Source organism: Eubalaena glacialis, chromosome 6 (genome assembly GCF_028564815.1).
Source record: "Eubalaena glacialis isolate mEubGla1 chromosome 6, mEubGla1.1.hap2.+ XY, whole genome shotgun sequence".
Lineage (NCBI taxonomy): Eukaryota > Metazoa > Chordata > Mammalia > Artiodactyla > Balaenidae > Eubalaena > Eubalaena glacialis.
The window spans coordinates 56822656-56846591 of record NC_083721.1 but is presented as its reverse complement, the minus strand read 5'-3'; the positions used below and the strand labels follow the sequence as shown (position 1 = coordinate 56846591).

The window sequence follows — 23936 nt, the reverse complement described above, 5'->3', positions numbered from 1 at the left end:
GCCCAGATGCTGGCCTTATCAGGTTGTCAAGAAGAAAGGAGAGGAAAGAACAGAAAGGCAGGAGGACTCTCTTTGGCAGAGAACCAGCATAAAGGCAGTTATTGCTTTTCTTGGGCACACTGAAGTTTATCACATTTGTGTGCCATGCCCCAGCAGGAGTTCTTTGAAAATTTACCAGGAAGTGTGTTTGTATGTGGGTGCAGGCTTGTGTGTTAAGGAGTGCCCAGGTCAATATCACGGGGTATAAAACATCCTTGCCTGACCTGTCTTTGCAGACCTTTTCTGACTTTTTCGGTGAGTGAGTCTGCCCTGCAGCTGTGCTCCCTGATTCTCCAAACTGCTTAGAGAGCTCCAGGCTCCTCCATCCTGACACTGACATTCCTCCATCTGTCCTCTCTGGAGACTCCATGTTCTCTTCTTCCTTCCTTCCCAACCACACTGGAACTCTGAGATCTCATTTTCTTTCCATCTTTCCTTCCAGAACCCAGGACGTTGCCTTTCTACAAAATGAAGCTGAACTTTTGCTTCCTTCTCATCCTCCTCCTCCTCCTCCAGATGACAATCCCAGGGAGTGCTCAGTGCTCCTTAGACTCCATTGTGGATAAAAAGATAAAGGATGCTCTCACTGGTCTAGATAACTGACTGGGGTCGGGCGATCGGGGGAGAGGATGGGAGAGTAACCCGGATCATAAACCTTAAAAGTTAGTGTGTAGCTTGATTATGGACAGAGTTACACCTCTGAGGTAGAAGCGAATTTCAAAGGGGATTATGGGAGACAGAGATTATGGGTAATATCCCTTCTTCTCTCCTACTCATAGCTCAATCCTTCTGCCCCAGCAAAGAGGATCTCACGTTTCAGTGTCACGAACTCAGGCAAACTGTCTTTCTGCCCTGCAGGTGAGTAACTATGGGGAAGAATGGCAGGTACGATGCTCCATGCCCTCCCCTGTCCATCTCCCAGCACCTACACCTCCCCCCATCTCACAGTTGTATTACCCTAGGGCTGAGTCATAATTCTTGGTTCCCAGAGATCCCTTCCCATTCTCATTTCCTTTAAGGATTCTACTGGGTGATTCTGGGCTTCTGCCTCTTCCCTTCCCACCTTCCTTTCATGGCTGCATATACCAGCCCTTCCTCTCTTCAGTAGTCCTGTTACGGTCATGCCACTATCACTCCCCCTGTCCTTCATCTCCCTTTCCCTGTTCTCCTGTGTTGGTTGTTAAGGAACAGCACAGAGTTAAATTTATCATGCTCCTAAGAAAATGGAAAGGCACAGGCCCCTCACTTTCACTGGTCTCTTCCATGGCCCTATGTCTAAATTTGTTTTAGTAGTTTTTGTATTTTTTTTCTTAAAGAGGACCTTCAAAATTGAATTCATTTTAGACCCCACAAAACCTAGATCTACCTCTGGGGTGCATATGGATGAAAGGTGATTATGAGTGGACCTCATCCATCTCAAAATCAAAGGGATCTGATGTCTATGTCTCATGTGCTCATGCAAGGTCGGTTGTCACTGGCTGTGCTTGTGGCTATGGCTGTGGCTCCTGGGATGTCGGGGGGGAACCACATGCCACTACCAGTGCAACCCAGTAGATTGGACCACTGCCTGCTGCTGCTGCCTGACCTGAGAGGGAGGAGAATGAAAACCTAATTGTGACTGTAATGAAACCATGATCCCAAATAGGAAACCTGACTCAAACTGTCCCTTTCATTTGTTCACAACTCTGCTTCTTGGGTAACAGAAACAATTTTTGCATTTTTCTGTGTTTATATTTTTGATATTATCATCCATGGCCTGGGACTCCTCTAGCCAGAAAATGTTTCCCACATCCCAGTTATGCCATCTCAGGAAAGATTAGGAAAAATATGTGCAGAATGGGACAAACTGAGATAGACACTCCAGCCCCTAGGTCCCTCAGTATTTAACAAAAGGATAATGACTCTATGCCAAACACTTTGCTTGGACTGGAGGTACAGAGAGATGAAATAACACACATGTCCTTATGAAGCCCACCAACTAGAATGGTGGCCAGACTTTCCAACAAGTAGGCAGGCAAGAGCAGATTTGAAAGAATCAACTTCTACATACATACAATGGAGTATTACTCAGCCATAAAAAAGAATGAAATAAAACCATTTGCAACAACATGTATGGACCTAGAGATTATCATACTAAGTGAAGTAAGGCAGACAGAGAAAGACAAATATCTTATGAGATCGCTTATATGTGGAATCTAAAAAAATGATACAAATGAACATATTTACAAAACAGAAACAGACACACAGACATAGAAAACAAACTATGCTTACCAAACAGAAAGTAGGGTCTGGGGGAGGGATAAATTAGGAGTTTGGGATTAACGTATACACACTACTATATATAAAATAGATAATCAACAAGGACTCACTGTATAGCACAGGGAACTCTACTCAATAATCTGTAATTATGTGTATGGGAAAAGAATCTGAAAAAGAATACATATATATATATATATATATATATATATACTTCAAGTATACTTCAATTTTTTAAAAAAGGAAAAAGAAAAGAATAAATTTCTAGATTTTTGGCTTGCATGTGTACTCTTTCCTAGACTTACGTGCCAGAGATCTTTTTGATCAATGTGCCAATTTGCCGTTGTTTTCTCCCCTGGAACAAAAGAGAAACCCAGCCCTTCCCTGTCATTGAACCTTACCTTGGTTCATCGCCCTGGGGTATAAACATTTGCAGAATGCCAAGGGGAGGATTCAAAATATTGGCACCAATGTTGAGTGATCCAATGACTGGGTAACAAGTCCTTTATAAGTTGAGAAGCTTCCGGTTCATGATATAATGTTGAAGGAGGGCAAAATCCAGTTATCAACTGATAGACCATCAAAAACAATTTTAATAATAAATTACAGTGTGATTTTTAACAAATAACTCAAAAGGAAGTAAAACAAATTGAATAACATTACTACAATAAAAGTTTTCCCTTCCTGTCTGCTTAACTATGAGAAGTAGGTATCTCAAAGCTTATAACTATGAAAAGAAAAACTAGGAAAATAATTGGTTCTAAATTTATCTCTTTCTAGGATTATTCATTCATGGGTATTTAAACTACTTGGGAAAAAAAGCAGCTCCATCTCTCTCATTTAAGAAATACTTTGCCAAAAGGTACCATTTGTGTTTATTAATTACTTATCAAAATTTGTTATAATTGCTTTGTTCAGTGGGGTACTATTAATCATTGTAATAATTTAATACTCTTATTTGTGGTAACTATAGTGAGTCTTTAAAAATATGAAACAAGTCATGTCACTTTCCTGTTCAAAGTACATATTCTAATGACTTCTGATTACATGTAAAATAAAATCCCAAGTATTTATCATGGCCAAGAAAACCCTGCATCTACTCACTGGTTATAGCTCTGACCTCATTTCTGATCCTTGCTCACTTTGCCCAGGCCACATCTGCATTCTTGGTGTTCCTGTGAGTTCTAGCCACCCTCCCACCTCATGGCCTTCCTACTCTGTGTCCCCCAGAGAGACACAAGGTCAATCCTTAATATTTTTCAGAGATGTCTTCCCAGCGGGCTCTGCCTCTTGTCCTGTTTTGTTTTGTTTTGTTTTCCCATAATGCTTCTCAGTTCTGACATCATAGTATGTATTTATCTGTTAATATATTAGTTATCTCCCCTCATGGAACATGTGATCCAGGAAAGAAGAGAGCTTATTTAATTTGCATATCGAGTGCTTAGAATAGCGCCTGGTCCATGGAAGTGCTATAATGAACAAATGGATTCGTCTACTACCAAGTCCAAGTCTGAGTCACCTCCTTCTCTTGGTTTCCATTCCTCTTCCTTCACCTCAACCTTGGTCACTGAGGGACAGATGTTGTTTTAACTAGTCCATGGATCCCATTTTCAAGTTGCCTGTAGGAGAAGTAGCTGTACATCAGAAGACACCTCTTTGAAAGAAAAGGGCCAAAGAGTGAAGATAGAAGCCAGAGGGGTTGGCAACAGCAGAAGCCAAAGTTGGATTTTGTAGCTCTGGCTGACGTAGTTCATTGCACACTTAGTGGCCAATTTCCCCTTTCTCAGTGTTAACAGCATCTTGATTTCATTCCGGGTAGTCACGTGTGCAGTCCCCCAAAATAAATTATTGTTTAAGCCAATAGTGGAGCTCCTGCTCCTCTTAGCCAAATATTCTCTTTCTTACACACCCTTACATGGGTGGAGTTGTGGCCTGTGACCCAAATCAGGCTGAGAAAACAAAGGAGAACTCTGCTTGGGCCTTCTGGAAAAGAGTTTCTTTCCTGAATTAAAAAAAACCAGAGATTCAAAATTATCCATGATCCTTGTTGCTTTGGTCATGGTGTGAGGATGTGAGGTCTGGCGCTGTGACCCTGGAGCTAGTCAGTCATGCGACCTTTGAGGGAAAATTGCAAGGATTGTGAAGCAGAAGGAGGGAAAGAATCTGAGGCTGTAATCACGTTATTCAGCCACTGAAAAAACTCTAGAATCATCAAAACCTCATTTCTTCATAAGTAAATACCCAATGTTCTTATGTGTTCATTTAACAGATACTTATTGAGTTCTGCTGTGTGACAGGTACTGGCATACATTGGTGGCGAAAATAGACAAAGATTTCTGCCTTCATGGAGGCTCCATTCTAATTCTAAGCCTCTTCCAGCTGGGACTTTATTACTTTCCTGCAGAAAGAATTAGCCAAGAGCAATGTACTGATATCTGAGAAGATGGCAACCACGACCCCGAGACCACACCTTTCCTACCTCTCCCTGTTGAAGGAATGAACAAAAGAGCTATAATGAAAGATGTTAACAAACTTGGCAATTCTTGGCAAAGTAGCTGCCAGGCTTGTAGAGCTGCCAAAAAGAAAGGAGAGGGGAAAGAGAAAAGCGGGGAAATTTCCCTAGGCAGAGAACCAGAGCAAAGGCAGCTGCTACCACTCCAGACACACACTGGAGATTGTTTCAAGCTTTTTCTGAAAGCATGAACCTCCCAACTACCTTAGATCCCAAGTTCTGCCATGTTTGTTGTTGGAGGGGAGGAAAAGCCCTCACAACAAGCCACTAGGGTATGAAACGTCCCTGCCCCTCCAACCTCTGCCTAGACAGCCCTTTCCCAGACCTGGCTGGGGGAGTCTGAGGCATAGCTATCTTCCTTGATATCCCCACCTCTCAGGAGGGCTGCAAAAGGATCCAGGCCTCCCCAGCACTGCTGCTTCCCTTTCTCTGCTCCCATGAGCACCTATTCCTTCTTTCTCTTCCTTCCCTCCCCTCTGGACCCATGAATTGTTTTTCATCTTCTCTCCATTTCTCCCTTGACCAGAGGACGCTGCCTTCCTATAGGATGAGCCCACCTCTCACTTCCTTTTTCTCTTCCCTCTTCTCCAGCTGATGCCCTTAGGGGCTGCTCAGTGCTCCTTAGATTTTGCTATGGATGGAAAAATAAGGCATCTCTCAGTGCTCTGGATAGCTGATATTGGAGGGGTTGATGGGGGGGCACTTATATCCTTCATGCTCAATCCTGCTACTAGACCCCACCCCATTTCCCAACCATCTCCAGATGGCAACCTCTAACTGGAAGATTCATCCCAAAGTCCCTGCTCTCTCTATGCTCACGGGTTCTTAGAGCTGCTGCTAATACAGTGATGAAGAATATAACTGATACTGTTGAGCATTTACTGTGTGCTAAGCCCTGTTAGGTGTTCTATTATTATTTTATTAACTCCTCAGTACAAGTCTATGAAGTAAGCACTGTCTTTTCCATTTTACAGAAGCGGAAGCTGGGGCTTAGGAAAGTTATATAATTTGCCCAACAGCACACAACTATTTAGTGACCTGATCCTGGACAGAGTGGCTCCTCTGTCTGAACAGAAAGGCGATATGGGATTTGGGGAAGAGGGCTGGCCACTTTGGCCCCTGTCTTAGCACTTCATCCCTCCCACAGAGTGTCAGCCCTCAGGTTATAATAGATCTCCCAACGAGCATCACTAATGAAAGTAATCTGTCCTCTTGTACCTCACGTAAATAGTCATATGAGGATGAAGGCGCTTGCTCACCCCATACGCATTCTCATGCACCTGGGTTCAGGCTGTCAATTCATCACAGTAAAGCAGGTTGTCCCTAACTACTTCCCCCCTTCCAGAAGGAAGGAGATAAAGAATAATTGGGAAGAGGACTTCACTCAAAATCTAAGACCTCTGTATGACAATCTCTAGGTCCATCCACGTCTCTACAAATACAGAGTGAAGTAAGTCGGAAAGAGAAAAACAAATACTGTATATTAATGCATATATGTGGAATCTGAAAAAATTGATATAGAGGATCTTATTTACAAAGCAGAAATAGAGACACAGACGTGAAGAACAAAAGTATAGATACCAAGTGGGAAATGGGAGGGTGGGATGAATTGGGAGATTGGGATTAACATACATACACTATTGATACTTTGTATAAAATAGATAACAAATGAGAACCTACTGTATAGCACAGGGAACTCTACTCAGTGCTCTGTGGTGACCTAAATGGGAAGGAAATCCAAAAAAGAGGGGATATATATATATATATATATATATATATATATATATATATATATATATATACGTATAGCAGATTCACTTTGCTGTACAGTAGAAACTAACACAACATTGTAAAGCAACTATACTCCAGTAAAAATTAAAAAAGAAAAAAATGTAAAGCCTCTGGTTTTCTCTCCCCCACCCGATGCCACGCAGAGTACATTGTCACCAGATGCTCATGTGGCTACGCTTGTGGCTCCTGGGATGGCCAAGGGGAAAGCCACATTCTATCGGCACTGCCACTGCAATCCTGTAGGGTGGACCAGCTGCTGCCACCTAATCTAAGTAAAGGAGGTAGAGATCTCAGTCTGGGGATCATGTAAGCAATAAAAACATGGTCCCAACCAGAAAGCCTCCACCCCTCTTATTCAAATCATGACTTCTCAACTCAAGTCCCCTCTGCCTGTGACCCTCTGTTTCTCAAATAGTAAAGATAGCCTATGTGTCTCTCTGTGCTTGTGTCTTTGATGTTACTAGCCCCTCACCTGGGTCTTCTCTATCTATAGGATGTCTCCCCTACCCCAGCTTCTCCAATGTGTGCTGGGATGGGGGAGCCTATGAAGAGGGTCAGAAGAACTGAAATTAACATCCCACCCTCACCACCATCATCTCATTCTTCAACAAACATTGAGCAAACATTCCAGGCTCTGTTCCCGGCACTAGAGATATAGAGAAGTAAACCACACACATTCCCTAAAAGTGCACACCGTTTAGAACATTCCTTAGACTTCACAACAAGTAAGCTTTGCCTCTGCTCCTGGATAGTCTAGCTATCACTCCCCCGATCACCACACACTGTTTTAAAATATAGATTTTATTAATATTTAGTATGTCAAGGCCAATAGCACAGGAGATGGCTGACACTGAAGATAGTTTGTTATACTCACAGATCTCAAAATAAAGAGGCATGCCATGCCATGCCATGGGAAGTCACACAGGGAAGCACTTGGGTCATTCAGGAGGCATAGGGAGTGGGAGGGGGATGGGCAAGAGCCTTTATTGTGGTTTCCATGGGAAGGAACAGGTGAGGCAGAGTAAACAGGTGTGGGAATAACTAGTCTGAGTAGTTTCAGCAGGCTCAGGGTCATAGGGGCTGTCCTAAATATCTGGTACCTGGCCTTGTAATGATTATGGCAGGTGGAGAGTGGGGTCTCCTGAATGTGGGACCCCAATAAAGGAGGTAAATGAGGTTATGGGCTCAATTGTTTGCTTTGGATATGAACTCACAGGAGAGTTGTTTGCTATCTCTAGAAATTAGCTAACCTGGGGAAGGGCAGCCCCTCCAGGGTCAGCAAGTCCCCAAGAGGTCAAAGCATCAGAAAATAAAAGGCATGGTTAATACACACACTTTTTACAGGTGGTCTGTTTTCCTGCCATTCCCTCTAGGAAAGGGTGCTGACATGTGACTCCTTTTTAGACTACTGCAATGCTCCAGCCTGGGAATTCCTATATAATGCCTCAGATCCTTCCTAATGTGCTAGCATTTCTATGTCACAAGCTCAGGGAGACATTCGTCATATTGTGAGCAATTTTTGCAGTACAAGCAGTGGGCAGCTGGGCAAAATGTAGGTACCAGCTGAATCCCAGATCCTCTGAGCAGAGTTCAGTGCCTAAGTCTCACTCACTCTCAGGTTCAGACTGTCTGAGTGCACTCACTGTGCAGTTCCCCTTCCATGGGATTTGAGCAATTTGCCTGAGAGTTAGTTATGGACGTGGAGTTGGACCCTCTACTGATATCAGAAGAGAACCCCTGAGTTATATTAGTCTATGGATCAGTGCTGTGAAACACTCAGGAAAAGAGCAGGAAAGTCTTTTGTCTTTGGAGAAGCCAAATCAGAGAGAAAGTGGCAAGTGCCAAAGGCAGCTGGTGATTCTTCCCATAGCTTTCTGGGGTCTCCAGGGCCAGTCCCCGAAGCAGGGCTTCTCTAGAGAATCATGAGGCAAGAGTGGGACATCAACTGACAATGTTCACAGCTTCCCCAAACCATAGGGAGAAATCTTCACTCTACTGCTCTGGGATCCAGCAGAAACGAGCCTGTCTCTGACTCTAACCTGCGCTGACCACCCAGCCCCCACCCCCTTGAAATCTGCAAGGATTTGTCCCTGGCTGACTGGTTCTCAATGACTCTGGTAAGCAAGATAAATCATCCAGTGTTACAGAATCATATAGCCCAGCACAGTCCTCATCAATTCTACACTAGGCACTTAATAAACGACTGCTAGTTACTGGATGTATGCGCAAAAAGACAAAAGATAAAAACGGGACCAATATCCAGTGTTCCTATTCTCTTCCACATGGGTCCAGAATGGAATACTCTCACTGTTCTGGGTTTGCTTTTTCTCCAAACAGGAATGGCTTAACACCATTTAATGTGTAACGATTCAGATCATATTTCCACTGACTAGGTACCATCTTTCCCTTCCTCAGAAGAACCAGGAAGTATGATTGGTGTTCAGATATTCATTCTAACAGTAGGGTGGTAACACCAATGGAGCAGACGTGGTGTGGGATCAAAGTCAGATTTTATAGTGCTGCTGCCTTCTCTCCTCCTTACCTCTAGCCCCACTCTAACCATTACAGCAAAGCTCTTGCTCCTCATGCTTTTTTCCTTTGAAGTGTGTTACTCTTTTAGACAAGAGTTGGCTTACGTATGTTGAAGATGTCTTTGAAAAATATACATTTAAGACAAGTATCTTAAATACTCTATACCACTGACCTTATCATGTAGCCCAACACAAAATTCTCTTTATTCATGAGACGGTGTAAGCCAGAACATACTAATTTTTTCCTGAACTTTTGCCTTTGGAAGAGAAAAATGGTAGCAATATTCTACAAGGAAAAAACCCTGCAAACAAGGATGACAACTGCTTTAATTTTACTACCCAAATTTTTAAAATATCATGATCACAAAGAGAATAGGAAATTTTTCAGAAATCTATACCTTATTCAGTGATCTTTGATAATTTATTATTCATGAGATGAGATTGGGGAGGTAGAACATTCAAGACAGGAAACAGAAAAAGAAAATTAAAGTCAAAAATGTGTGTGCATGCATGTGTACATTTAGTTCTGTATAATTTTTATTTAAATGTTGAATACACCCCATATAAGCGTCACATGTTGCTCTTTGGATACCTAGAATAGCATAATTCACACTCTTTTTTTTAATCAGTAAATTTTATTTTTTAGAGCACTTTTATGTTCATAGCAAAATTAGGAAAAAATTACAGAGTTCCCATATACCCCCTGTCCTCACACACATTAAATCCTCTTCTATTGACATCCCTTCACCACACTGGTACATTTGTTACAATCAATGAACCTGCCCTGACACATTATCACTCAAAGTTCATAGTCTACATTATTGATGTTGTAGTCGATGAGTTTTGAAAAATGTAAAATGACATGTATCCAACATCGTAGTATACAGAATAGTTTCACTGCTCTAAAAATCCCCTGTGCTCTGCCTATTTATCCCTCCCTCCCCCAACCCTTGGGAACCACTGATCTTTTTACTGTTTCTATAGTTTTGCCTTTTCCAGAATGTCATATAGTTGGAATAATACAGTATGTTGCCTTTCTATATTGGCTTCTTTCGCTTAGTTAATATTCATCTAAGGTTTCTCCATGTCTTTTCATGGCTTCATAACTCGTTGCTTTTCAGCATTAATTAATATTCCATTGTCTGGATGTACCACAGTTTATTTATCCAGCATCTTGGAACACCTTGGTTGCTTCCAAGTTTTGGAAATTATAAATAAAACTACTATAAACATCCATGTGCGGGTTTTTGTATGTACATATATTTTCAGCTCCTCTGGATAAGTACCAAGGAGCATAATTGTTGGGTAATAAGGTAAAGTGTATTTAATTTTGTAAGAAACCATCAAACTGTCTTCCAAAGTAGCCATACTATTTTACATTCCCATCGGCGACGAATGAAAGTTCCTGTTGCTCCACATCCTCACTGGCATTTGGTGTTGTCAGTGTTCTGGATTTTGGCCTTTCTAATAGATGTGTAGTGATACCTCATTGTTGTTTTAATTGTCAATGCCTTAATGACATGTGATGTGGAACATCTTTTCATATGCTTCCTTGCCATCTGTATATCTTCTTTGGTGAGGTATCTGTTTGTGTCTTTGGCTCCTTTTTTAATTGGATTGTTCACTTTCTTATTGTTGAGTTTTAAGAGTTTTTTGGTATATTTTGGATAACAATCCTTTATCAAATATATATTTTGCAAATATTTTCTCCCAGCCTGTGGTTTGTCTTCTCATTCTCTTGACATCATATTTCACAGAGCAGAAGTTTTTAATTTTAATAAAATCCAGCTTAATAATTATTTCTTTCATGGATTGGGTCTTTGGTGTTGTATCTAAAAAGTCATCACCATACCCAAGGTCATTCAGGTTTTCTCCCATGTTGTCTTTTAGGAATTTTATAGTGTTGCATCTTACATTTAGGTCTGTGATCCATTTTGAGTTAAATTTTGTGAAAAGTGTAAAGACTGTGCCTAGATTCATTATTTTGCATGTGGATGCCCAGTTATTCCACCATTTGTTGAAAATACTATTTTTTCTCCATTGTATTGCCTTTACTCATTTGTCAAAAATCAGTTGACTATATTTATGTGGGTCTATTTGGGGGCTCTCTATTCTGTTCTATTGATCTATTTTCCTATTCTTTTGCAAATACCACACTGTCTTGATTACTACAGCTTTATGGTAAGTCTTGAACTGAGTGGTGTCAGTCCTCTGGCTTTGTTCTCCTTCAATATTGATTTGGCTATTCTGGGCCTTTTGCATCTCCATATAAACTTTAAAATCAGTTTGTTGATATCCACAAAACTACTTGCTGATATTTTGATTGGGATTGTGTTAAATCTATAGATCAAGTTGATAACTCTCATCTTAACAATATTGAGTCTTCCTATTCATGAATGTGGAATGTCTCTCCATTTATTTAGTTTTTCTTTAATACCTTTCATCAGTTTTGCAGTTTTCCTTATATAAATCTTTGTTAGGGACTGAACATTTATGTCCCCCCAAATTCATATGTTGAAACCCTACCCCTCAAAATGATGGTATTAGGAGGTAGGGCTTTGATGAGGTAATTAGATGAGGTCATGAAGGTGAAACCCTCATGAATGGGATTAATGCCCTTAGAAGAGTCATAAAAAGAAAAACTTGCTTCCTATCTCTGCTTTCCACCATGTGAGGATACAAGGAGCAGTTGGCAGTCTATAACCTAGAAGATGTCTTTCATCAGAACCCAACCATTCTGGCACCCTGATGTTGGACTTCCAGCCTCCAAAACTATAAGTACTTAATATCTGTTATTTAGAAACTGCCCAGTCTATGGTAGTTTGTTATAGCAGCCCAAACAAACTACGACAATTCTTGTGCATATTTTGTTTATACCTAAGAATTTAAAATTTTGTATGCTAATGTAAATAGCATTGGGTTTTTAATTTCAGTGCTGGTATATGGGAAAGTGACTGACTTTTGTATATTAACTTTGTATCCTGCAACCTTGCTATAAACATTTATAAGTTCCAGGAATATTTTGTGGGCTCTTTCAGATATTCTATGTAAATGATCATGTCATCTACAAACAAAAACAATTTTATTTCTTCTTTCCCAGTAGGTATACATTTTATTCCCTCTTCTTGTCTTATTGTGTACGCTAGGACTTTCAGCACAATGTTGAAAAACCAGTGATGAGAGAGGACATCCTTACCTTGTTCCTGATTTTTGAAGGAAAGTTTTGCATTTCTCACCATTAAGTATGATGTTATCTGTAGATTTTTTTTGTAGATGTTCTTTATTAAGTTGAGGAAGCGCCCCTCTATCTTAGTTTTGCTGAGAGTTTTTGTCATGAGAAGATGTTGTTAGATTTTGTCAAATATTTTTTCTGAAGCTAATGATCTGATCATGTGATTTTTCTTCTTTAGCTTGTTGATGTTAGTTGATTTTTGAGTCTTGAACTACTTTGCATACCTGAAATAAATCCCAGTTGGTCGTAGTATGTAATTGTTTTTATACATTGTTAGATTTGATTTGCTAATATTTTATTGAGGATTTTTGCCCCACCCTCTTTTTACACTAGAACAGTGGTTCTCAACTTGGAATTTGGAAATATCTGGAGACTTCTTGGTTGTCACAACTTGTGGAGAAAGGATGATATTGGCATCTAGTGAGTATAGGCCACAGGTGCTGGGAAACACCCTGCAATGCACAGGAGAGGCCCCACAACAATTATCCCACACAAAATGTCAGCAGTGCCAAGAATAAGAAACCCTGTGCTAGAACGTGTGCTTCTATTATCAGGTACATGGACCTATTTCTCACTCAGAGGGAACACTGAAGATGGGTCTTAGCAAAAGTGAAAAATACTATTCTTCTAGATACCTCTACTTTAAGCTAAAATATATGTATGTCCACTCCCTAATTCCCAAGAGGGCTGCTTGTAACCTAGATCAACGCATAATAGTAATAGAGGATCTCAGCTTTCTCAATAGCTGATCTTAACACTTCTTCCTCTCATACTAGCAATTAAAAGCACATTTCTCACACAGGCTCAAACTGACCAATGATAAGTATCTGGAAGATATTTTGGATGACAGGTTTCTAGTTCTACAGAAACCATAAAAATGACCTTAAGAGACAAAAAGATTTCAGCTACCAGTGTATCATGTGTTTGAGATCTACGTGCCATCTGTTTTCATTTACTTGTGCACTCTCTGAGTTTCAAAAGCCAGAGCTTCTGCACATTTGTGCAGTAGAAACATAATGTGGACCATTTTGGAAGACATTGGTAATCTAGTAAGCCATCATTAGTCACGTATCTTTAGCATCTCATACACTAATTTTGAGGTATTAAGTGTTATTTTAGTTAGATAAATTTTCTCTTACTTAAGTGAGAGAGGGATCATTATTTTTCTTTTTGTCAAATGCCATATAGATGAAATGTCAAACCACATGATTTATAAGGGAAAAATTATGTTAGTATTAAGACTTGGACCTAAGCCCTTAGTGAATGGAGTGAAGATAGAAGAGAAGAGCACTGATTATGAATAGAAACTCCTTTAAGGCCCTAAATAGACTGAAAAGACAACAAGAAAACAGTTCTTTGACTCCACAGTGACAGTACTTGTCTGAGTAATAATCACTATTTGGATGGTTTGTGATGTAATGTGAGAGATTCTAGGAAAGCTTTTCTTCGAATGTCCTTATCCTTTCTGTTTCAAATACTATCACACGATTAATTGGGGGAGTGAAGGTGACGAGAAATCTTTGAGCCTTCTAGTTAAAAACACACACCCACAGCATTGGTCCCACTTTGAGCCTTAGCAACCAGTGTCGTTTGTATAATGGGAGGGACAGTAGAAACTAAGGTAAGAAAATTACCAAGGCAAAGTTTACACCATTTACTTTGGAGTCAGTCCTAGAGCTCAGCCTTGGAGGGGGAAGGAGAAGGGAGAAAAGAAAGAGTTTCCTCTGCTAGTCAGATCTACCTGGGAAAGGGCACCAGAGCTCAGCGGTAAGTGGTAGAGATGGTAAGGGTGTGAGGATGTGTTTGTGGGGGTGTCAGGAGAGAAGGGCTGAGAAGAGAAGGATAAGCTGAAGACTGCTAGAGATGGATGTGCTTAGATGAAAAATGGTAGGTTTCCTCCCACTACAGTCTGAGGGTTGGTTTGCAAGACAAGCCATTAGAGTGAGGCTGTTTCATTAATTATGGAAAACCCTGAGAGAAAAAATTTGTGAAGCCCTCACTGGCATATGGTTGGCAGGATTAGGACAGACAAGCCACAGGGTTCACAAGGGAGAGGCTCAGTGTACCATTTAATTATATGCTTATCTTATATAAGCACCTAACACAAGAGATTTATAGTAAATAAGATAAGCACAGGTTGTGTGGGTCACTTGCCACATCTAGTTCTGAGTAACCCACTAATTGTTATTGAGTGTGTAAAATTTCACACACCTTGGTAAACTACATTGGGTGTGGCCTCCTCTAAATAGAATCACTATCCTTAAGAGTAAAGTAGAGCCCTTAAGTCCTAATATTCATAATAATAGCTATTTTAATTGTATAAAACACACATATAATTTATGAAGACATTAAAAGGATTTACTGATATAACATTTTTTGAGTTGTTTAATCAATACATTTTTGCTCTCAGTAATAATAGCTAGTTCTTAGTTTTCCCATAGTTTCCCCAGCCATTGAATTAATGGAGTCATTTCTTAGATTTGAGTCTGAAAGCTGACTTCTTTGAATCCCTAGGGAGAAAATAACGTTTAAGATCTGGGTTTTCTGAAAGAAAAAATTTGAACTAAATTCAAATTTTTTCCCTTTATAAAGAAAGCCAAAGTCTGATCCTAGAGTCTTACCAAAAGCTGATGTTCCGTGTCTCTGTTCTGCCACAGGAAAACCAAACAGATACTGGTGTTACAGTTTAGGACATTGTTCTTTGAATGGTATGATTTAGGCATCAGTGTTATCAGCAGCTAGACAAAGTTTCCACTAATCAAGTACTTGTCTTTCTTGCACTGGAAAGAACTGGAGAGTAGGTTTGGGTCTGAGGACATCATCCGAGGGTTGTAAGTGGGGAAGGGAAGTTGAGTGTCAATTCTGGTCTTTGATCTATTTTCAGATCTTTTGTAGCATTTGTTCTTCTTTCTCTGTCTCATCATGTGCACTCCTGACCATCAACCCAATACCCCTCCCCACAGATCCCTCTCTTCCAGCTTATGTTAGAAGGAGAGAGTTTAACCATCATTGACTTACTTCCTCCAAAAACCCAGACGGAAAAGTGGAGGTCTAATTGCTATTGTTTAAATACTCCATGTCACTTAACAAGTCAAAACATTCTTCTAGCTGGGATATAATGACCAACACAAAGTTACCTTGGATTCATGATACATTTGGGGGGAAAACACTCATCTTTGGAAACTTAAACATTTGCTTCTTTTCTATGGGGAAAATTATTAGGAACGTCTTCAGACAAAAATCCTCAATAAAATAGGATTTACTTTTGACTGACTTTTTTTTCAAATCCCATCTATACATTTCAATAATTATAAACATAAGTTTTAAAATGTACTGATTTTGCTAAGGAATCATAGAATGAAGATAAAGGATGAAATTAAATACAAAAATGTAAAAGTGAGAATGAAAGAAAACCCAAGAAAGGAATAAAAATATAGGTGGTACTTCTGGTCCAGATAATATGGCAGACTTATTTCTCTCTGCTAAGTACAACTATCACGCCTGGAACTAATGCAAGAGGCAACCAAAGAAGAACGCTGAATGGTGGAAACAGGAAGCCAAACTAGTTAGGGAACCCAGAGATGGAGGAAAATCATAGTGGCAGTGTGTCTTACAACTCCCTCCTACAGAAGAAGGTCATGGATGTCCAGCATTCTCTGACCTGAATGCAGTGATAGTAGGTGGCCGAGGTAGGTTTATTCTTCTCCCTGAATGAATGGGAGCCTCTTGAAACTCTAGGCAAACGCAGCATCATCAGCAAAAAGCATCATTTGGGAACCCCACTGACAGTAAGTAACCAAGGGAAAAATATTTTTCCCCACTGGATCTAAGATGCCCCATCCCACAGAGAGACATCAGAAAACCAAGCGACACTACTAGCAAGAGGGTTCCTGCCACAGGTAGCCCAAATCAAGGCTACTCTCCCACAGTTACAGGCATCAAATGGCACAGCCTGGAGAAACTCCTTCTGTTCTCTTAGGCAAAACAGGCAGGGACCAGGAGGAGTCCCAGTGACACCATATGTGCCAAGCAGACCCAAGTATCACTACAAAAGCTCTGAAAATTAAATTTTCATTGGAACCACAGCCCACAAAAATAGGCCAGCATCCGCTTACTAAATGTAAACAGGGTAACTAACTACTATAATAACAGATTTTAAATGACTACTATAGAGACTTCCCTGGTGGCACAATGGTTAAGAATCTGCCTGCCAATGCAGGGGACATGGGTTCAATCCCTGGTCCAGGAAGATCCCACATGCTGACGAGCAACTAAGCCTGTGTGCCACAACCACTGAGCCCATGTGCCACAACTACTGAAGCCCACGCACCTAGAGCCTGTGCTCCAAAACAAGAGAAGCCACCACAATGAGAAGACTGTGCACCACAACAAAGCGTAGTCCCCACTCGCTGCAACTAGAGAAAGCCTGTGTACAGCAATGAAGACCCAACGCAGCCAAAAATAAATACATAAATAAATAAATTTATTTTAAAAAAATTAAATAAAATGACTACTATATTAACAGATTTAAATGTTTCTTAATATAATGTCCAGGATACAATGAAATCACTCATTATATGAAGAACCAGGAAAGTCACAACTTGAATAAGAGGATCAATTGACACCAATACTAAAATGAATCAGATGTTGGAATTATCTAACAAGGATTTTAAAGTAGCTGTCATAAAAATGCTTTATCAAGCAATTATAAATGCTCTTCAAATAACTGGAAAATTAGAAATAGAAGTTTTAAAAAGAACCAAATGGAAATTATAGAACTAAAAAATGCAATAACAGAAAATTTTAAAATAACTGGATGGGGTCAACAGTGGAGTAAAGATCACAGAGGAAAGAATCAGTGAACTTGAGGCAAGATCAATAGAATTTACCCAGTATGAGCAAAAAGAGAGAAAATAAAATGGGGGGACAAAGAGCCTCAGTGACCTATGAAACAATAAGCAAAGATTCAATATTTTAATCACTGGTATCCCAGAAGGAGAATAGAAAGAGAGTGGGACTGGAAGTGTATTAAAATAAATAATGTCTGAAAATTTCCTAAATTTGACAAAAGAGGTGACTGAACTTCAAATAGAATAAACCCAAAGAAATGCATACCAAGACATATTATAACTAAACTTCTGAAAACTAAAGTCAAAGAAAAAATGTTGAAAGCATCCAGGGAGAAATGACATTACCGATAAAAAAAAAAACACCAATTTAAATGATAGAGGATTTCTCACCGTAAACCACAATGGTCAAAAGGAAGTGCCACATTTTTCAAGTGCTGAAAAAAGAGAACTGTCAACTGCAATTTCCATATCCAGAGATATTATCCTTCTGGAAATAAAGACATTCTCAAGTGAAATAACACTGATAGAATGTAGCACTAGCTGACTACCCTTGAAATAATGGCTAGAGGAAGTTCTTCAAACAAAAGGGAAATGATAAAAGAAGGAATCTTGAAGCATCAGGAAAGAAGAAAAAACAGAAAAAGCAGAAATATTGCCTACTTACAGTAAACTATCCTCCTCATGAGTTTTATAAATCATGTTTGGTTAGTAAACAAAAATTATAACACCATTTGATACTTAAGACAATGATATTTTAAAATGATGAAGGTAAAGGTCCCTTTACCTACATGAAAAGTAAGATTTTCACGCTTCACTTGATGTGATAAAATATTAATATCAAAAGATTGTAATAATAGAGAATCCTAAAGATGCTACCAGAAAACTACTAGAGCTTAACAATGAATTTGGTAAAGTAGCAGGATACAAAATTAATGCACAGAAATCTCTTGCATTCCTATACACTAATAATGAAAAATCTGAAGGAGAAATTAAGGAAACACTCCCATTTACCATTGCAACAAAAAGAATAAAATACCTAGGAATAAACCTACCTAAGGAGACAAAAGACCTGTATGCAGAAAACTATAAGACACTGATGAAAGAAATTAAAGATGGTATAAACAGATGGAGAGATATACCATGTTCTTGGATTGGAAGAATCAACATTGTGAAAATGACTATACTACCCAAATCAATCTACAGATTCAATGCAATCCTTATCAAACTACCAATGGCATTTTTCACAGAACTAGAACAAAAAATTTCACAATTTGTATGGAAACACAAAGCAAAAGATTGCCAAAGCAATCTTGAGAAAGAATAATGGAGCCGGAGGAATCAGGCTCCCAGATTTCAGACTATACTACAAAGCTACAGTAATCAAGACAGTATGGTACTGGCACAAAAACAGAAATATGGATCAATGGAACAGGATAGAAAGCCCAGAGATAAACCCACCCACATATGGTCACCTTATTTTTGAGAAAGGAAGCAAGAATATACAATGGAGAAAAGACAGCCTCTTCAATAAGTGGTGCTGGGAAAACTGGACAGCTACATGTAAAAGAATGAAATTAGAACACTTCCTAACACCATACACAAAAATAAGCTCCAAATGGATTAAAGACCTAAATGTAAGGCCAGACACTATAAAACTCTTAGAGGAAAACATAGGCAGAACACTCTATGACATAAATCACAGCAAGATCCTTTTTGACCCACCTCCTAGAGAAATGGAAATAAAAACAGAAATAAACAAATGGAACCTAATGAAATTTAAAAGTTTTTGCACAGCAAAGGAAACCATAAACAAGATGAAAAGACAACCCTCAGAATGGGAGAAAATAATTGCAAATGAAGCAACTGACAAAGGATTAATCTCCAAAATTTACAAGCAGCTCATGCAGCTCAATATCAAAAAAACAAACAACCCAATCCAAAAATGGGCAGGAGACCTAAATAGACATTTCTCCAAAGAAGATATACAGATTGGCAACAAACACATGAAAGGATGCTCAACATCATTAATTATTAGAGAAATGCAAATCAAAACTACAATGAGGTATCACCTCACATCAGTCAGAATGGCCATCATCAAAAAATCTACAAACAATAAATGCTGGAGAGGGTGTGGAGAAAAGGGAACCCTCTTGCACTGTTGGTGGGAATCTAAATTGATACAGCCACTATGGAGAACAGTATGGAGGTTCCTTAGAAAACTAAAAATAGAACTACCATATGACCCAGCAATCCCCCTACTGGGCACATACACTGAGAAAACCATAATTCAAAAAGAGTCATGTATCACAATGTTCATTGTAGCTCTATTTACAGTAGCCAGGACATGGACGCAACCTAAGTGTCCATCAACAGATGAATGGATAAAGAAGATGTGGCACATATATACAATGGAATATTACTCAGCCATAAAAAGAAACGAAACTGAGTTATTTGTAGTGAGGTGGATGGACCTAGAGTCTGTCATACAGAGTGAAGTAAGTCAGAAAGAGAAAAACAAATACCATATGCTAACACATATATATGAAATCTGAAAAGAAAATTTAAAAAGTGGTTCTGAAGAACCTAGGGGCAGGACAGGAATAAAGACATAGAGAATTGACTTGAGGACACAGGGAAGGTGAAGGGTAAGCTGGGATGAAGTGAGAGAGTGGTATGGACATATAGACACTACCAAATACAAAGTAGATAGCTAGTGGGAAGCAGCCGCATAGCACAGGGAGATCAGCTCGGTGCTTTGTGACCACCTAGAGGTGTGGGATAGGGAGGGTGGGAGGGAGATGCAAAAGGGAGGAGATATGGGGATATATATATATATGTATAGCTGATTCACTTTGTTATAAAGCAGAAACTAACACACCATTGTAAAGCAATTATACTCCAATAAAGAGGTTAAAAAAAAAGAAAAAAATACCTTAAATATAAATGGTCTAAATATAATTAAAATTAAAAGACATAGGCTGGCAGAAAGGATAAAAAACACAACTCAATCAAATGCTGTTTATAAAAAACTTACTTCAAATTCAATAACACAGGTAAGTTAAAAGTAAAAGTATGGATAACAATAAACCATGTAAATATTAATTTTTAAAGAGCATGAGAGGCTATATTAATATCAGATAAAGTAGACTTGAAAGCAAAGAAAATAACTAAAGATTAAAAAGGAGATTACATAATGATAAAATGATCAATTCACCAGGAAGATACTAAATCTGTATACACCAAAAAAACAGCCTCAATATATGAAGTAAAAAAATGTAGGGGTAATAAGAAAGTATATACATAAGGCAAATTTTCAAAACTTAATGTACATACTCTATACACACAAGCGTTTATCTTTCTGAAAGTCTAGAAGCATATATACACCCTGAGTTTTTTATTAGAATTGGGACTTCTTTAAGAAGGTGCATGCCCCTTTTCCTCAGCATAAAGAGATACTGAAAAAAGTATCGACAGAGTTAAAGAATGTATTACACTATTAGAACCTGCTGCACTTTGACTTGCATATATAACCTCAACGCCAATATACCAAGGCTGCTTGTGATGGTCAGAAGTAGTAGTCATTCCTATGCTCATCCTGCTTTGGAAATCTAGCCACTAGTTGATTTTAGCATCTTTTCTCCACAGAACAGTGATAAGAGGAGCGATTCTTCACCTGTTCAAACTGAACAACATTAAATGTCTGGAAGCTATTTTGAGCAGCAGTACCCAGATTTCCAAGAACTATAAGCAATAATTTTAACCTAAACAATTCTCTACTTGGCATTTCCAGAATATCATGAACTATAGAATCATATATCAACTCCAGCCTCTAACTTTACCTTCTTATTTGCTCTCTGGAGTTCAGAAGCCATAAGAATGACAATCATGTAGCAGCAACACAAAGAAAGTACTTAAGAGGACCCTGATAATCAACCAGCTATTGCTGGGTCTTATCTCCAGCTGACACATATTATTGCTGTTGTAATAAATATCTTTTATGTTAAATATTTCTCTTCTTGTTGAAATTATAGGTAGTTGGAATTGTTCCTTTGTCTTTCGACAATCCCTTAAGGAAGAAAGTCAACCCACATGGTCTGTAGGGACAGGAGTACATGTAAATGACTAAGACCAGGACCCAATTCCTGAGGTGCTAGTGAGGAATTAGAAGAGGAATCATTGTTTATGATGAGGCTCCCCTCTACAGTTACTGATTAAAGAGGCCACAGAAAAACAGCTCTACAGCTCCACAGTGACAGCCCTTCTCTGAACACAGATTAGTTCATGACTTTCCTTTAAATGTTCTTGCGTTTCCTGGCTCAAATTCTGCCATAGTTTAATTTGGATAGGTCTAGAAGTCTCTGAGCTCTCTAATTAAATACACATATCTACTTTGAGCCTTATCAAACAGGGGTGTGTGTATAATGGGAAGGGTAATGGAACCCAGCGTTGGGAAAAAATCATGAAGGTAAATTTTATTTATGTCACTATTTACTCTGTTGTTTGCCACAGAGCTGAACCCTGGAGGGGTGAAGGAAGAAGGGAAGAAAAATGTGTCTATTAGCATAAGCTTCCTAAGAGGAGATGCTCTAACTGAGGAGAAAAGTGAGGAAGTAAGGATGTGTCTGGGAGAAAAGGACTGGGGTAGTCAATGTGCATATAGTGCTCTGGGGACTGAGTGTGCGTAAATGAAAGTACCGTGATGAAAAGGGTAGGTTTCCTCTATACACAGGCTGAGGAAAACTATCTGTGGGAAATACTCTGATGAGTGAGGCTTATGTGAGGATATACAAAGCTTGAAAAATGATCAAGTCTGTGAAGTCCCTACGTACCGTTGAAACAGACTAGAAATAGTATTCATACAGAGGGGAGGGACGAATAGAAGTTAAGTCTATACTCATCTTAGGTAGGCATTTACTGGCAAAGGTTTAAAGTAAGAACTATAACGTGGGAGGCATGAGAAAATTCAACACTGGTGTGATAAATAGATTTTCATACTAATCATAAGAACAATGTTTACACCCGATAATCTTCCAATCCAGGTGTGGGATTGGAAAAAAGTGATCATCTCTCAGCTTTGGGTTTCAAAACTAGCATCTTGGGTCCACAGTGAAGTAACATTCTTGAGGGCAAGAATTTATTTATCTACATTCTAAAACACTGGTTTTACATGATAATGACAAAGAGCGTAGAGATTTACTTTAAACCATCAGTCAGATAAAAGATGGAGGATTCACCTGCAGGGAAGCCCTTCACCTTAGCAAAGAAAAAGCCCTTTTGCACTAGGAGAATCTTGGAGAGATTCAGATAGGGTAGAACTACATATACTACCTGCATTCCCAAGAAAATACCCATTATTAGGTATTATTAGACTGTCTTTACTTACCCAGCTGGAGCATGCATCTATCTCCTGCCACGGTTCTTACAGGTATACTCACCATTAACAAGTCCATCTCTCCCCCACTCCCTTGTACTTTAGGGAGTATGAAGGGTTTAGAAACTTCATAGAATTTATATATTCTAGATAATCATTTATTTTAGCCCTAACTGCTCTCTCTGTTGATGAAAGCTCATATTAATATCTTCATTTCTATCCCACTGCCACAAACCAAGCCCAGGCCCTTGTCCTTTAGGGAGAATTAACACTTATTGACCAGCCCCTATATGGCAGGTGCTATGATGGGTGTCTTACACACACAGTACATCACTGAAGTGCCACAAGAACGGCAACTCCCTCTTCTCGTTGCTCAGGCCAAGCATTTTGGAGTCATCCTCGACCCCTCTCTTTTCCTTATCTGGCACATAAGGGGTACTCAATAAATATTTTGAATAAGTCAATAAATAATTCTGTGGTAAAGGTATCATCTACATTTTGCAGAAGCATCTGAGCCTGAGGACCACTGAGGATCTTTCCTGAAGTGACACAGCTGGGAACAGTCAGAGTGGGAGGGACTCAAATCCTGGTCTGTGTGATTCCAAAGCCATGTTTCGCCTAGACCAGGCTGTGCCCCAGCGTGGGCCTCCACGTGAGTCTCTGACCGCTCTCTCTTTCTGACCCGGCCCCACCTGCTGCACCCCACTCTTCCCATCTGTGTAAGTTCTCTCCTGAAATCATGTCTGTTCAAATCACTCTCCTACTCAAAATGTTCCCTGCCCCCCCCATTGCCTACTGAACCCAGTTTACCATCCACAGCTTTGCCCTTGTGCCCTCCACAATCAGTTCCAACCCACCCTTCCAAACTTATTCGCTACTCTTCCCCTGGAGGACCTTCACTCCATCAAATGTGTCTATTCTCAGTAGCCCTAATCTGCTCTCTGAACTTTTTTTTCCCTCTGTGTTTTGTTTCAGTCCATTTCCTCTGTGCAAAATGTCATCCACACAGCTCATTCTCCCCATCCCCAAATCCTGCCTATAGAAAGCCTACCTGTCCTTGAAGGTCAGGAGCAGAAACCCTATCCCCACTGAAGCTCTCTCTCTGACCAACCTCAGCCCACAGTGACCACAACTTCCTCTTGCCCCCAGTATCTGTCTAAACCTTCATTTTGCATTTGCACGTTGTTTCCTGTATTGTTGATTATCTCTTTAGGTGTTATGTCTCATTTCTCCTACTAGATTTTAAGTTTTCTGTGCAGCAGGGATTATGTCATGTCCATCCTCCAGAGTGCTTAGGACAGAATTTTACGTAGTATAGGAGTTTAATTTCTGCTTCTTGTAAATCATACCATGA

At 39.6% G+C, this 23936-nt stretch overlaps 1 protein-coding gene across 1 annotated transcript; it reads left to right on the top strand.

The window, feature by feature from the left end:
* Nucleotides 1–507: 507 nt before the first annotated feature.
* On the top strand, nt 508–1628 carry RETNLB (resistin like beta). Its single transcript, XM_061192721.1, is given in 4 exon segments — nt 508–634; nt 817–897; nt 1400–1555; nt 1558–1628. Coding segments are annotated over 4 exon segments (435 nt in total).
* The last annotated feature ends 22308 nt before the right edge of the window (nt 1629–23936 follow it).